The sequence below is a fragment of the Macrobrachium nipponense genome, chromosome 16 (genome assembly GCF_015104395.2).
Source record: "Macrobrachium nipponense isolate FS-2020 chromosome 16, ASM1510439v2, whole genome shotgun sequence".
Lineage (NCBI taxonomy): Eukaryota > Metazoa > Arthropoda > Malacostraca > Decapoda > Palaemonidae > Macrobrachium > Macrobrachium nipponense.
The window spans coordinates 21,247,075-21,262,884 of record NC_087209.1 but is presented as its reverse complement, the minus strand read 5'-3'; the positions used below and the strand labels follow the sequence as shown (position 1 = coordinate 21,262,884).

General features: G+C 33.1%; 1 protein-coding gene across 1 annotated transcript in view; it reads right to left on the bottom strand.

Annotated features, from left to right (window-relative positions):
• Nucleotides 1-1,964: 1,964 nt before the first annotated feature.
• LOC135195596 (core histone macro-H2A.1-like) overlaps nucleotides 1,965-15,810 on the bottom strand; it is a 42,201-nt gene continuing 28,355 nt past the window's right edge. Inside the window, exons 6-9 of the mRNA XM_064221919.1 lie at nucleotides 14,716-14,896; nucleotides 13,879-14,053; nucleotides 8,524-8,688; nucleotides 1,965-5,162 (exon numbers count right to left, since the gene is read on the bottom strand). Of these exons, the coding sequence (XP_064077989.1) occupies nucleotides 8,526-8,688; nucleotides 13,879-14,053; nucleotides 14,716-14,896 (519 nt within the window). The 3' untranslated portion in view covers nucleotides 1,965-5,162; nucleotides 8,524-8,525. The remainder of the gene's footprint in view (nucleotides 5,163-8,523; nucleotides 8,689-13,878; nucleotides 14,054-14,715; nucleotides 14,897-15,810) is intronic.

Here is a 15,810-nt window from a genome sequence, read left to right as displayed (position 1 = left end):
ATGGAATTTAACAAAAACTTACCCTCACACAAATGAGCATCAAGTATATCCTAAAACGTTCCTATGTCTAAGGATTCAAACAGCAAAGGAATATATACATACAGTACTGGGTATGCAATACAAATAATGTGATTTGTTATCAAAGTACACACTTTCCAAACATGGTTGCCAGTCTACCTTATCACTGTTGTTAATATGACAAACTTACATCAATTAACAAATTGTGCTTACGTATCTGAATACGTACACAATAACCTAAGAGAGAGAATGCACTTCAGATACTGTGTATCTGAAAGAACTGACTACAGAGCTTCATAAATTCTTTATATCTTTACAGCCATGGGAAATTTAGATATACATACAAAACGTTTTATCAAAACTCATCCAAAATTACAGAAAAAACTGAAAAGGTCACATGGAATCAAGTTTTCCCAGTTTCTTCTATCTCGATAAAATATAAACATTCAGCAACCTCTGGGTTGAATGCCATGGGCAAAGCATACCAATAACATATAATTGAAATATATAAAATTATCTAGAATGAAATAACAATTTAAGATATAAACATATTAATATAATCACAGATAACTACACTTCAATTATAAATACAATTTCAGAAGGAATATCATCATGCCTGACAACATTCTGACAAAGTAGGAAAACTATCTGCCAAGTAGCCCTCCCAAGCAAACTTGGAAAAAGACAAATTTGATTAGCTTTAATCCTAGAGACTGAAATCTAAAAATGGTACTACATACATCAAACTCCTAAATTTCAGTTTGTCTACTGAACATGATTTAGTTGATCATGGCTAATGTAGTTCCATCTTTCTGTGCGTACAATAAAATTAATACTACTGAACAGCAGTAGCCAACACACAAAATTGAAATAATGCCCAATCTGACAAGCCAGTCCTAATCATTTTATTTTACACTAAAATCTAATGCAAAAATTGCCCATGTAATTTATGAAAAAAAATTTTTGAATCTACAGAAGACATTACTCTTCCTTCTTATGTGTCACAATATTCTTTCCCAAAAATCTTGAAAACCAAAAGCTTTAATCCATGTAAATTTGATTAACAACGAGACAATACTATTGGGACTAATTTGCATTTAAAGGGGCAAATACTTATATAGTAGTAATTAGATTATGCATTTGATTTTTCTATATGCCAATAGCTGAGGTAAATGCTGCATTTGCAAAACACTTTGCAGTTCATTACAAGTAGTTTGTATTACTTTCCATTGCTGTAAGTTATCTTAAATGTAACTGATATCCAGTACTTCTGGCTATTCAACAGCCTGAGAAAGGAGAGAGACTGGGACAGCAAGATGTAGTAAATAACACATGGCAGTGATTCAAACATTTAACTAAACAAACTAAATTCAAATAGATAATTTTTAAATGTAACATAGATGGAAAGAAAAAATTATAACCTCCATGAACATCAACCTAGCTGAATGTACTAGTTTTCCTACTAATATAATGTTAATAAAACTATTTTCAACAAAAAATAATACCTATTCTCTCCAAGACAAATCCTGATGTCCAAATAAATACATCTTGACAACTTTTCTGTTTTGATTGAGGTTTCTGTCCTTAATGAGAATATGTACTCTTTTAAAGATGTACAACTGTCTATCACTGTCAAAGAAATTGAACTGGAAAGCTTTGACATGTCAAGGAAGAACCAGTTGAAGTTTACAGATATATACGTAATGTGATACTGGAGGGACAAAGCCGACAGCCAAACCTTCCTTCTACATTGGAGTTTTTATTTTTTTTTAAGAAAATGTGAAGAAGTAACATCAGACAAGAAACACTTTCTAATAGGAAAACAATGGGGATGGGCATTATGTAAAATTACATGTCAAAGTAATTGCTACTGATAGGATCATGAGGATGAATTAATGGTTCCCAAAACGTCAAATATAATTGCACTTTACTTTTTTTTTTTAGAGAGAGACTTACAATTTTCTATGAGGCCTTAACCTCATCAGTGCAATTTTTTTCAAGCATTTAGAGACAAAAATATGAAAAATACTGTAATTTACAGTCTTCTAAACATGCACAGCAACCTTTAAAGGATTAGATGTCACCTACAGTTTATTATGTACATGAAATGGGAAGAGGATACGAGATACCATGCTCAAGTGCACTTTAAAATGACCAAGTGTGAATAGGAAAAATAAGTTTACTTCAAAGTCATTCAGCTTTATCCCAGTTTGTGATTTACCATTACAGTACCTCACTTTACTCGGAGACAGATAAGCTGGATGGATGTAATAAGCTGAAAAGTGAAAATATGGTATCACTTGAGGATATGAGAAAAATTATTTACAGATTGTTGAATATATATGTATAATAAATAAGATTTAAACTGCAAGGTAAATCATATCACAAAGGGAAGACAGTACAGTTGTGAAGACCATAAATTAGTTTCATCATGAGAAAAAACTCTTGAATTCTAAAAGTAAGAGATAAGCAAAAGTGAAAAACTCACTTTATCAGTAATAACTTTCATATAAAGCTATATATGTTGATATATGGAGGTTTTATGTATGTTCCTTAAGAAAATATTAATTACTTAAGCTACTAAACCTTACAAAGTGTCTCAGATGCCCTACCCTTTAGGCAATATAATGATTATCTCTACAAAATGTCTGGAATTACTTTGACCCATTCCTGTGCTCATCCTATTCTACCTAAATCGAGATCATTTTAGGATACTGAAATATACAAAACACCACCTGACAATATTATGGTAAAGGGACTAAATACCTGGTATCCATATTCTGAAGGTTGCCGAAATGTACTTGAAATTTCAGAGCTACTCCAATCAATCAAAACAAAAAACCAATAATAATGTATGGAGTGGAAAGACCCATGTATTTCAAAAAATGGAGGACAACAAAAAGCATATTCCCTTGAGTAGTCACTGGATATAGATATACCATCATCATAGGTCAACCTCAATAAATACATCCACATAAAACCTAACAAATGAAAAATGTAATGACTATAATCACAAAGTAAGTGCATCCCCTAAAGCAGAATCTCAACATCATATCAAAGTTCAACTAATAATTAAAACATTGCCTGCACGACCTTGATCTGGCTCCTTCATATTCTCTAGCAAGACACACACTAAATGATCACAACACACAATGGCCTTCATCTAACACTGCAGTGGTTTCCAAATGTTACTTGCTATTGTAATATGCAAGTCTGACATCTCTGGTCTAGTTAGAGAGATCTTTGGTGCTAAAAGAAATAAAACTACCTTACTATTGTTTGCAGTTATAGCATACATGCAATGTCAATCCTTCTTAAATAATATAAGTTAACAGATCAGAAAGTATACTTTGTGACTCAAAACCATTATGTATACTTTTGTGACTTTATGTAATTATATGATTGTGGAGAACTCTTCCCAATAAGAATAGTTATCATATAATGGACTTGAAAACAGTTACATTCTGTTACAATAAATACTCTCATAATGACTTCATCCCTGTGCCAAATTTTGTTCTGGATTGAATATGACCATTAAAACAACAACTGCTTTCAATGATGGTAAGATATTATCCTAAGGAAGGTACTGTTACTCCATTGCTATTATCATAATTCTCATTTTACTTTCAAACTAAAAGTTTACTTGTTACGTCTATGGAAACGAGGCTTCTTATCAACAGTATTGGCAGAAAATTATATTGACATGCTGCTAAAAAGAGCATTTAATTTTTCAACAGCATTGCAGATTTTGGCATTACAGTAAGTATACATTATGTATAATATTCTTGGTCTAGTTTTAATAAACTGCTGCAGCTTCTTCAATGCCCTAATTATTTCATTTGGTTCCACACATTACATGACAGTGTAATAATCTCTAACACTATACACACCATCTTCATCTCTTCAAACAACTTGTGAAAGAAGATTGCTTAATAACTATCATGGTATCAACAGACTACAGAAAAAATAATAACACAGTAAACTATATCACTTGTCAGTAAAGCACCACAGAAAACCAATCACAATACAAATTAAATTATCCAAAATTTTATATAAACTTTCAAACAATAAGGCAAACATAACCAAAATTACTGTAAGTACATAATTAGGTAAGGTTATATAATACTAAGCTATTCCATATTCATCAATTTCACACACTGTGCAACATCACACCATTAAAAACTTTTCAACCAGTGTATATAATTCCACTCTGATTACTTTCAAACAATGTTATATCATCTATGGTGAAAAATACTGCATTAAGTTATAACAACATGTGTTTTTATGAAAAATAATTGAAATGTATCATGAATTCTTTGAGTACTGATTCATTCAGTAAATTCTTTTAACTGTACAGTACTTATATAGAAGCTACACCAGTACAAAATGTGTCTCCAATATTAACCTTCAAGTATTCACTGATTCTGAAAATTAATAGGATCAGTTACGGAAAAAACTAGCATGTTAACCTTGCACCTCTTCTAAACAACTGTCAACTTTCGTTAAAATGCATTCCCAGTCAAACAAGATCCCAACAAGCCTTACCTAAACCTTACCTATGATAGTATCCTGAACAATCGAGGCATAAGCGTACATCTCTTACCTAACGATGGCATATATCACATGGATAAAACAAACCCTCACATGCAAAAAATCCTCAAATCACAACTAAGCTGAAAAGAAAAATAAGTTGTTCAAAAGCAATTGTTTGCTCTACACCACCACAAACAATTGAGTTACAAAGCAAAATGAAATTTAACCTTTCCTGCACATAATTGTATGATTATTACATTGAGGCTGTGTTACACAGAGATGCTAAAAATCAGAGAAACATCCCCTCCTATTAAAGGATATGCATGAAAGTCATATTTCTTGTGGTTCTCCCGAAAAAACACGATCCTCAGGCTAGATTCAAGACATACTTATCTAAATACTAATAAAAAATTTACTTTATCTCCCAAACAGACTGACTATCATATTAACGGGCATCAAAACCATAAGAAAAAAAACTTTCCTTTTAGGGATTTTAGTATGTTTTTTACCATCTACCGAGTTGAGCGATCCAAGTCATACAGCCTCTTTAATCGGGAGAGTTATCTTGTACTATTTTGAGGCTTTTATCCAATTACCATAGGCAGTGGCATCTGTTGAAGTGAAAATTTAATTAATGTGAATGTTAAAATTTAAAGAGAAGAAATACAGTACATATATTTTTAATCTTGTGACTACAAATGAATTACAATATTAACTTACACTGCTGTCCCTACAAGGTTTGTTTTCATAAATTAATCCTTATTAAAATCCTAATAAAAAAAATATTAAAAGATGTTAAAATTGTTTTTAGGTATCTCTGCACAAGTATCTTAGCTGTGTCAGATGCAGTCTTTATTTGGTGGGGGTTTTATTTAATAATTTTCTATTACAGTACGTACTGTAGTTCGATGAGTCAGAAAAATCTTTACTTTTGCTCTAGTTCAGATTCTTTTTGGTCATTCCTTTTCTCTCAAAGTTTTTTGCTTCTGTATTGTACATTTAAGATGAACAGCCCTTAAATCTTGCATGATTCCTTATTCAACACACAGCTTGAACCTTAGAATATGAATATCTGTGGTGAAACCATGTGACTTCAACAAAGCATTTCTCTCATGGAATGGGTAGAGAAGCATATAAATAATTATATCTATAATACAAGCACAATAAAGAATTCATGCTAATTTATGGAATGAATAAGTTTGTTATTGTATTAGACAATACAGGCAAAAAAAAAAAAAAAAAAAAAAAAAAAAAAAAAAAAAAAAAAAAAAAAAAAAAAACAAAAAAAAAAAAAAAAAAAAAAAAAAAAAAAAAAAAAAAAAAAAAAAAAAAAAAAAAAAAAAAACACTACTTTTACATTGAACTTTACTTGATTTGTGTAATGGCATGTACTCATGAAACAAGGCATAGCTAGATAATGGAAATTAACCTAATTTGTTTAACATGATGATAGGGATGGCACCATATCATATGTAAGGAGGAGAATTTTAGCCAGTGGTAAAAATTACACAGTACTATTGTACAGTACTTGAGCTCCAAATAAATTATATTGCATGTTTAATCTATAGTGTTTACTAAAGGCGTTGAATACTGTATCACATGCATAATTTTTTATAATTATTAAAGATGGTAGCCTTGGACTTTACAAGTAATTCAGGGAGTTTTAATATATTGCCAGATTTTAGTCTAATTTACGTTTAAATTTATACATTTGTAAGCATAAGCTTAAACTGGGAAAGAAAGAGAATAGTTACTTAAGAAAATATAGTTGTACAAGTTAGCAACCATAGTCTTGTACAAGTTAGAAAATATAATCTTGTACATTAGAAAATATAGTCCTGTACAAGTTAGAAATTACATTAGTTCCCCTACTGTTTCACACAATATGCATATGGCAGTATTCAGCATGTGGTTATCTTGCAACTCTTTGCCTGGCAGCACAGGGGTATGATGTGCCATGGTGACAGAGTTAACAGTTTTTGTCACTCGGTTATGGGTTGCCCTAGAGCAAAAGCCTGTGCCAGCACAAGGCTGGCTTGACCTAAAACAAATGAAGTCACTCACTAATGGTATTAGGTGGACAATCAGCATCCTGGTTGCCAAACTAAATAACATTCTATTTAAAGGTAATCCCTTTTATAGTTCCTTCGTTTATTTTCTTTTAAGAACTCTGGTTTCAAGTTTTCCTTGTGACTTGGCATAAATCATTTTTTTTGTTCTCAAGAGGGTTTTATTTTAGCACTCAAAATCTGTAGGCTTATATGTTTCATGTATATGTACGGCATTAAAAAACAAAACTTGCTATCAAAATAAAAAACAGAAGGAAGGCTAGGTATCATATGATATGCTTTATCATTTCTATTAATAAGTATTTGTGTGTTATTAGATTTTCATAATCAACAATGTAACCTGTTACAACCATTATGCAAATATATATGTGGCGTGTAGTGCAAAAGTGGTCTAACCCTCAAAAATGACGGTTTGGAGTTAGTATAGGCATGAACGTGTTGTCTGTAGATTCAAAAACCTTGTATTGATGTTGAAAAAGGAAAAAGCTAACACCCTGCGTGTTTTTGTCCAACAAGAGGTGCAGACTATCTTTAGATTGGGCGTAGTGATCTAACCCATGAGGGTGCTGAGGCCAATGGCCAATCAGAGTGCGTCTCAAGTATTGTTGTCAACCATGCCGCCTCTGACTGCTGCCTCATGGACTTTAAACCATAGTAGACAATAGTTTTTCATTCTCTGTTTTTTTTTTTTTGCTCTTTTCTCTTATTTTTTCTATTTTTTGTTTCTCTCAATTTCTCTCTCTATTTTTATGTTTCTCTCAATTCCTTTCTCTGTTTTGTCTTTTCTATATTTCTTTATCTTTTTCTCTGATTTTCTCTCTCAACAACACTAAAAAGTTCTAGTAGAAAAAAATTAACTGATAAAACTTCAGTAAATGCTTTTAAATATAATTAAAGAACAAGAAAATCAAAATATAAGTCAACAGATCCTTTTGAACATTTAGAAAAACAATGGTAAATTGTTCATTCCATATTTTCAGCAAAAGTGATTACTCTTAGTCAGTTTCAGTTCATGAATGTTATTCAAGTCCTGATATTTAGTGTAACCCCAAAAAGCACCAATAACTCACATATCTTTAGAAGTCACCACTCATTCTAGGCATATCCGATAATATATCTGAATTCTACTTATGTGAAAATATCCAATTTGATGTTTTTGATGATATTATAAGGATTAATTGGTCACCATGCATCCAAACTGGTCTACTGAACATTCAGCATTGCAGGCATGCCAACCGAACCTCATACATTAGTACATTTTACCACCCTTCAGTAAAGTGAACTACGTATAAGTAATATAAGAAATGAAATGATAAAATTTATATTTTTTATAATTACATCATATTTGCTAAATTAAAATTATTTCTTTTAAAAGAAAGTTCTTTAAACAGACGATAATCTCATAACATTACATATCCTAAACTCTACCCACTTATATGTTTTATTTGTGCAAAATTATATCCTCTTAACAGAAGGTTCTTTATACAGATGATACTCTGATAAATGGTTGGTAGAACTGTCTTCATATCTAAACATAATGAAATATTGCATCATGATTTGGACAAAATACTTAAAAACCCACATAAAACAAGAAATTTTCTTGCAATCTGATTTTTTTATTTATTCTCCTTGTCGTATTATAAATATTATTAAAAATTCGCAAACTAATCAATATGCAGACTACAAAAAAAGAAATACTAGTATGATCCAAATTATATATTTTGTAAAGTGATGCAGTATTAAATATCGTGACTGTACAAGTTAGAAAATTTGGTCTTATAAAAGTTATACATTAAGTTTTCCACTTAATTTATAATTGCAAAAATGCTTACAAAGCAATTGCTTTCATCATAAACTGAACCTTTGTGAGCACTTCAGTGAAAAACCTTTCCATAAATATTACCTTTAAGAATCCAGCTTTGCAAGCTCTGCTGTATATGCGCCAATACTTTCCATATCATAAAGGACGAAATAGATCTGCTTCAGTGATGATGACATGACGTTGACAAAATAACTGCAGATGGATTTAATTATGGTTTGTGCTGCTTGCTGTTTTGGAAAACCAGCCCTAGGGAAAAAAACATTTTGTAATGCACGAGTGGAAATTGAAAAACTATGTTAAAACAATATCAACACTGTTCTATGGAAAAAATGTCATTACTGTACTAAAGTATTTTCAGGAACAATGTATTGGTATGCCTATGCATTTAACCATAATGAATATCTGAAAAGCCATACTGTTACTGTGCAAACACGAAAATTGCTAGACAGAATAACAGAAGTAAACACCCACAGGAATTATATACAAACCATCAATCATAAATAATAATATATTGGGCACAAAAATACTTAATATTGTGGACTAGCACAGTTCTTCCAAGTACCAAACCCACAGCCCATGTGATTGAAGCATACCAACACACTCCCCATGATAAAAATGAAGCAATGTCAATACAAGAATAAGTGCACACATAACCAGCAAAAAGAAAAAAAAAAAGTAATTCCCGATTTTTTCACCACTTTCATTAAACCTTATATACATATAAAAGATATAGAGATTAATTTAAATAGCATTTCAAGCTTTTGATATAATAAGTAACTTGTTTTATAAGTAAACTGCGCTAGCTGTCATAATTCAGTAAAGTGAGCACTAATTTACACCTCCATAATCAACTTGATTACAGAAGACAGGTTAATTTTCAAATATCAGTCTATACCAAGCTTATCTGAGGACATGGATTCAACCACAGATTACCTGTAACTGAATCATGAAAGTTTGGAATGTGATAAATCCATAAATAAAGGTATAAGCCACGAAGGATCTTGCAGAAACTCCGTTGTTTATTTTTCATTCGTGGCTTATACCTTTAATTACCAGTATATATATAATTCATTTCAAGTTTAATTCCAAAAACACTAGCATTTACAGGGGGCAAAAAATATCCCATGATGTCTTTTTATTTATTTTCTCATAAATATGCCCAGGATTTGCTGTTGGTTTCAGTTCTTATCTTTGCTAATAGAATGTCAGTTATAATTGTAATTTTGCAAAGAAATACTAGAAGAAACATGTACAGTACTATACCTCACAAAAAGTTACTGTATCTCCCCATTTCAGTAAATCTTGTAAATAATTTACAAGGAATTTGTTACTGATTTTAGTTCTTATCTGCTATGACATTGAGTAAAAACATGTATAACTTGGTAAAATTTACGAGTGTCTTGGAAAAGAGGCCCTGTACAGGGTTGTAAAAAATACAGGAACTTTCAACTTCCCATGGAAGGTACAGAACAATTTTAATTTTTTTCTTACACCATGTGCATTGTCATATCTCCCTCTTTCCATTGATGTGTTTTTTCTTAAATTAGCCATCATTTAAAGTTTGCCTGGTATGAGGGTGTGCTTAATCCTTAAGAGCCAGGCTAAAAAATCAATATACGTACAGCAACCCAGATCAGCCAAACAATATCATAGATAAGAATTAAAATTAGTAACAAATTCTGAGAGTATTTGTGGTAAAATATACGTAAATTTAATGAGATCGAAGATACATCAACTTTTTTGGATTACAGTCAACCCCAAGCTATTCGTGGACTCACCGTATATACCCATAATTTGTGGAAATTTCCCCCATTCATCATATTTTTCACTAAGAAATATTCACAAATTACTTTATTTTCATATCATTTTCAAGACAAAATGCACTTTTTGTAATAAAACTTAAAAAATTCAGGTATAAGCATTTTTAGATGTTTATTTTGTTTTATCTATCAAAATAGGCTTCTAAACTTTTTTTTAAGGGGTTTAAAGTATTCACAGATTTTAGCTATTCGTGGGGGAGGGTCTGGTACCCATCAACCATGAATACGGGGGTGTACTGTATACATTTTTTTCCAATATTTCCTTGCAAATTTACAATTATAACTGACGTACGTACCATCAAAAAAGATACAAACTAAAACAAACAGCAACCATTGGGTATATTTACAAGCAAATACATTTATAAGATGTCATGTGAGAGAGACACTCTACATGGCCACTTGAAGTTAAGTAGTACACAGCTGACTAGAATCAGTGAGCTGATGAAGTAATGGAACCTCTTTCTTGCCGGATTTCTCCAAATCAATGGTGCATAATACTGATACTCACCAGGAGGTACAGGCAGTCCACAGTTATCGGCAGGGGTTCCGTTCTCGGCTGAATGCTGATAAGCGAAAACCGCCATTAACTGAAACACTGCGATTTATGCCGCTTATGGCACCAATATCCAGTTAATGGCGCTGATAACAGGTTAATGGTGCCTCTGTTAGGTATGTTATGGTTCCATAACTCTATAATCAGCACCTTATGGCGATGATAACTGGAACTTGGCGCATTATGATGTCATAAATCACCAATTTTATGGCACTAGACAAGCACCATAAAACCTGATCATCATTAACCGAGTCCACCGATAGCTGGGGACTGCCTGTAATCCGTCCACCACTCAAAACCTATTATTGTTACTCATATGAGGGCATCCTTCCATTAAGGGTTAATATATATTTAGCCCATCCCTTAAGGGTTAACAATTAGTTTCCTAAGCTTTGGAACAAAAAACTGGCCAGTATAGAAGTGATCAATCCCTCACCTGTTGATCACCTGCTGCTGTATCATTGACTTCACCTTGCTGCCCAAGCCTGGAACCTCTGTACATTCAAAGTCTACTGGTGTGGCAAGAGTTGAGGGGAGCTTGTATCTAAATAGTGAAATCACAACTACCAAGTCGGGTAACTTCTAACAGCACCTCTGCTGTTATTTCCTACCACAATCTCCAGAATATTTGGACATATTTCTACTGGATGAAGGCATGTCAGTGGGGAATTTGTACCCATTTCTTTTAACTCCATAACCATGGAGCTTCACTCTTTCCCTAGGCCGAAAGGACAACCACAGCCTTTACAATGGAGTCAACAAACGTGGTGAATGGACGAGATAAAGTACACCTTCCAGATGTACTCTATGTCCTCTGATGTAAGCATCAGTGGAGTGCAAAACCTTAGCCACCGACTTATGATGGAAGTGGAAACCAGACTTGAAGACAAAGCTACATTGCCCAGTGGAAACCAGACTTGTGGACAAAGCTATACTGCCTGGTGGAAACCAGACTTAAGGACAAGGCTGCATTGCTAAAAGTAAAAATCTCCACCCCAGTTGCTATCAATCAACTTTCATGAAAGTTCCCTATGTTCTCTGAAAACAGGAAGGAGTCTAAAAGTTCTGACACCGTCGAGTCCTTTGGGTCATAGGTAATAAGAGGGTTGGGGATATCATTTTACTGCCCCACCTCGACTCATCATCACATCTATGAGAAGGCAGACAGCCATTCTAATATGAAGAATTGACACAGCTAAGCAACAAAGCCAACTTTCAATCCTTGGTGATGTCCCCAGCAACTTTAGCTTTGTTCCTCTAAACATTGTACTAATGGCTTTTGAAATCCATTCCTGTCTGTTGGAATTCCTGAAGTAAACTCCCCCTTTTGTGCCGATCTCGGTCATGGTGAGGAAAAGTGGATACATTACAAAAGAAACTGGAGCCTGCTTTACAATCACCTTAACATAAAGAGGACTTCCATACTCAAGAGGAATGTCCTTTCAAGAACCTTTTTACTATTAAAGGCTGTTTTAATGTTAAATGGAACCATGAAAAGCTGTAATTTCTAAAATAACACCATGACAGTCAATAATGGCCAGAATATAATGAATAATAAGAACCAACACATTGTTAACAAAATGACCTTCCTCCATATTCTAGTGGTATTAACCAAAAGTGAGAGACAATATCAAATGTAAATGTCAAGTCAATGAATATCAAAAGCAAAACTATACAAACAGAAACCATAAACATGGACAGGAACATAAAACACACCCTCAAAAAATACCAGCCAGACAACAGCAACCACACTGACAAACCCAAGGCTCAACGGCCAATTGGTATGAAGCACACAAGTCTTGCCTAACCATAGAAATGACCAACAAATACTATACCACCAAACAAAAGTTAGTTACTGTACTTGTATAAACCATGTACAACAATAGTAAAAATCAACAATGTTCTAAAAATATATATACAAGGTTTTAGATAAACAGATAAACATGTACAGTACAGTAGTGCCTCAGGATACGAAATTAATCAGTTCCGAAGCAGCTTTTGTAACCTGATTTTTTCTTATCTTGAACTACGTTTTACATGTAAATTGCCTAATTCGTTCTAAGCCCTAAAAAAACACCACAGTAATTTTATAATAAAGCTAAATTGACCAATAAACAATGACATACAACAATTTGGACCATTCAATATCTAACATAACCTTTATTGTAGTACATACCTGTAAATAAAGTGTATTAGTGTACATGGTATAAGAAATACTTTACGTACATGTACGTACATATATAGAAAAATGTGGAACCTTACCTTTCAAGTGAGGCGATCTCCGAAAGTGGCGACAGAGGAGGAGGACAAATGGCAGAAAACATGAACACTTAACTTTACGAAACACATTAAAAAATGGCAGAAAACATTAACACTAAACTTTACAAAACACATTAACAAATGGCAGAAAACATTAACACTTCTTGATTATCTCCATCTTTGTTCTCCATAGAAAGCATCCTCTTCTTTCCGTGAACTTCAACATTCTTGGGAAACATGGCTAATAACGTAATTAAGTTCACACACAACACGATAAAGTAACTTATTGTACAACAAAAGCGAAATCACTAACATGAATTTACATTAACAAACGAAATACATATATGTGAACGAACGAATTCCAGTGTTTACGATAACTCTGCCGCAAAAAATGGTCAAGGATCGCCTTTACATAGAGGCATGATGCTGACCAATAGGAGAGCAGGATCTTATGGCAGTGACTAGCATCAGGAACCAATGGGAGAGCGGGAGGATGGTGGCGAGTCTACTCAGTTGGCGGCGCGCGAGTTTTAAAATTGTTCTTGGTGGTCCGGGCGAATCTCGGACTTTACCCTTTCGCAACCTGAATTATTTTCGTATACAGAAGCAAAAAAATCTTCGTCTTTGCTTTCGTAACTTGGATTTTTCGTAAGTAGGAACTTTCGCATGTCGAGGTTCCACTGTACTATATGTCAAGTAATAAAATACATAAATGAAAACCAATTAAAACACTTTACAAGAACTTTCAATAAAAATCTGGTCATGAGGAAAAGTTTCATTTAGCTAATATATTACTATACTTACTTGCCACTACCAATGGAAGGCAATGCCAATGACTTCAAGTTCCTTGTATCAGCAAGTACAAGACAGTTCTTGACACAACGTTCTAATTTTTCAAAAGCATCAGTATCACCAGTAGTTGGCCCATTGACATGAATAACCCATCGGGCTGGAAGCTTGAACCCATTGCAAACAGCAACTGTAATAAAAAAATAATCATATTAAATAAAAACTGGTCTACTAAATTTATTTTGATTAAAGGCATCATTTCTGAAAGTCTGGCACCATTACTAAAGGATAACATTTTAAAATTCAGCTCAAGCTGAGCCTTTGAATCTGCATTTAATGTTTATGTAAAAGCCTTAGAATCAACACAATATCCTCTCAGGATTAATCCCTGAGAACCAGCCCGAGAAGAGTCTACTTAAGACTCAGAGGTCTGGAAAAACTAAGCCCTATTAATAATAATAACACAATATCCTGCATTAGCAGAAAATTTATTTTTATGACATTTTGATGTCATCTATCATGGATTTTAAACCATCTGTTTAAGTCTCATAAAAGATGAATCCACACAGATAGCCAAAAATTGTAAACAGATTCCAAGGTATACGTCCTCCACAATAACAATGACAAAAGAGTTGTTCTGCAGATATACAATTTATCTTGTTTCACAAAATCTACTCATGCCCATAATTAACCGAGTACTGTTTAATTGCCCATATACCTGTACATAAAAAGAGAATTTCAAACTATATTAATGGAGCTTCCTGAAATGCTAACAATGTATAACCAAGACAGAATTAAAATACTGCTATCTCAAGATAGGTAATATATATACTATATAAAATAAAAACTCACCATCACAAGACTGTAAAGCTCCACTACCATTGGCCAAGTCTCGCACTTCCTGTACAAACTCCTTTCCTCCTGCTTTACTTAAAGCCTGACCTACTTCACCAAGGAAGTCCAGATTAGAATTGGTCGGATGAACAACTGCATCAGCTGTAACAGTTGATATATCAGATTGAATCACGGTCAGCTGCAATGTAAAAAAAGAAAAAAAAAGATAGAATTAATAACATTTACAAATATTCTCATAAAGTAAGCAAAAACTTTTATGGCATTCTCCAAGACTTAAAATAATTACCAGTGTAAAAATACATAAACCTTATTTGTGCAGCACTTTCTATATTTCATTTGCAAAATTGATTTTTTACATTTCATAACTCAATTCCTAGCCATTCTTTCAGTAATGCAAATGAACCTAGGTCGAGCAGGATGTGAGTTGGGAGTCTTTTGTTTCTTATTTATTTTTTGATTCACTATTAGTCGAGAATAAACAGATTTCCTCTTCCTCAACAATAAAGAACCAAACAAATAAAGTTTTTACCTTTATGGTATTCGCAATACGAGATTAAGTTATTTCAGACAAGATAAGGAATCTGCTCTAATGACCTCCAATCATTATAGTACTAGAAAAAAAAAACATATTTCATGAGGTGCCACAAAAACAGTGTTGTGTTGTTAAGAGATGAGGCATAACCCTGCTCATCATTTACATTACTTATACATGTCATCTGGTTAATGCTGAGGAAGTTGTTGGTCTACATCAAGCAACCGTAATGAGGATCTCTGCAGCCCTCTGATCTTTTGCAGTATTAGGTGAATCCTCTAATTCACTTCTTAAAACCTTACGACAACTTAATAGAGTGCGAGACTTGACAACTAGACTGACAGAGAGAGACACATCTACCTTTGCACCAAATTTGAATGATATCCCTGAATGTAAGAGTTGTTATGCTTAAAAGTATTTGTGATCGAAACCTTGCAATGACACGCCAACTGTAACAGACATGGGCCACAAACAGAGGCAAAAACAATAATTCCAACTTTGTTGGTAGGAGACTAATAATTAATTAATGCTTTACCAATAAGTAAATAGCAATTTGCTAT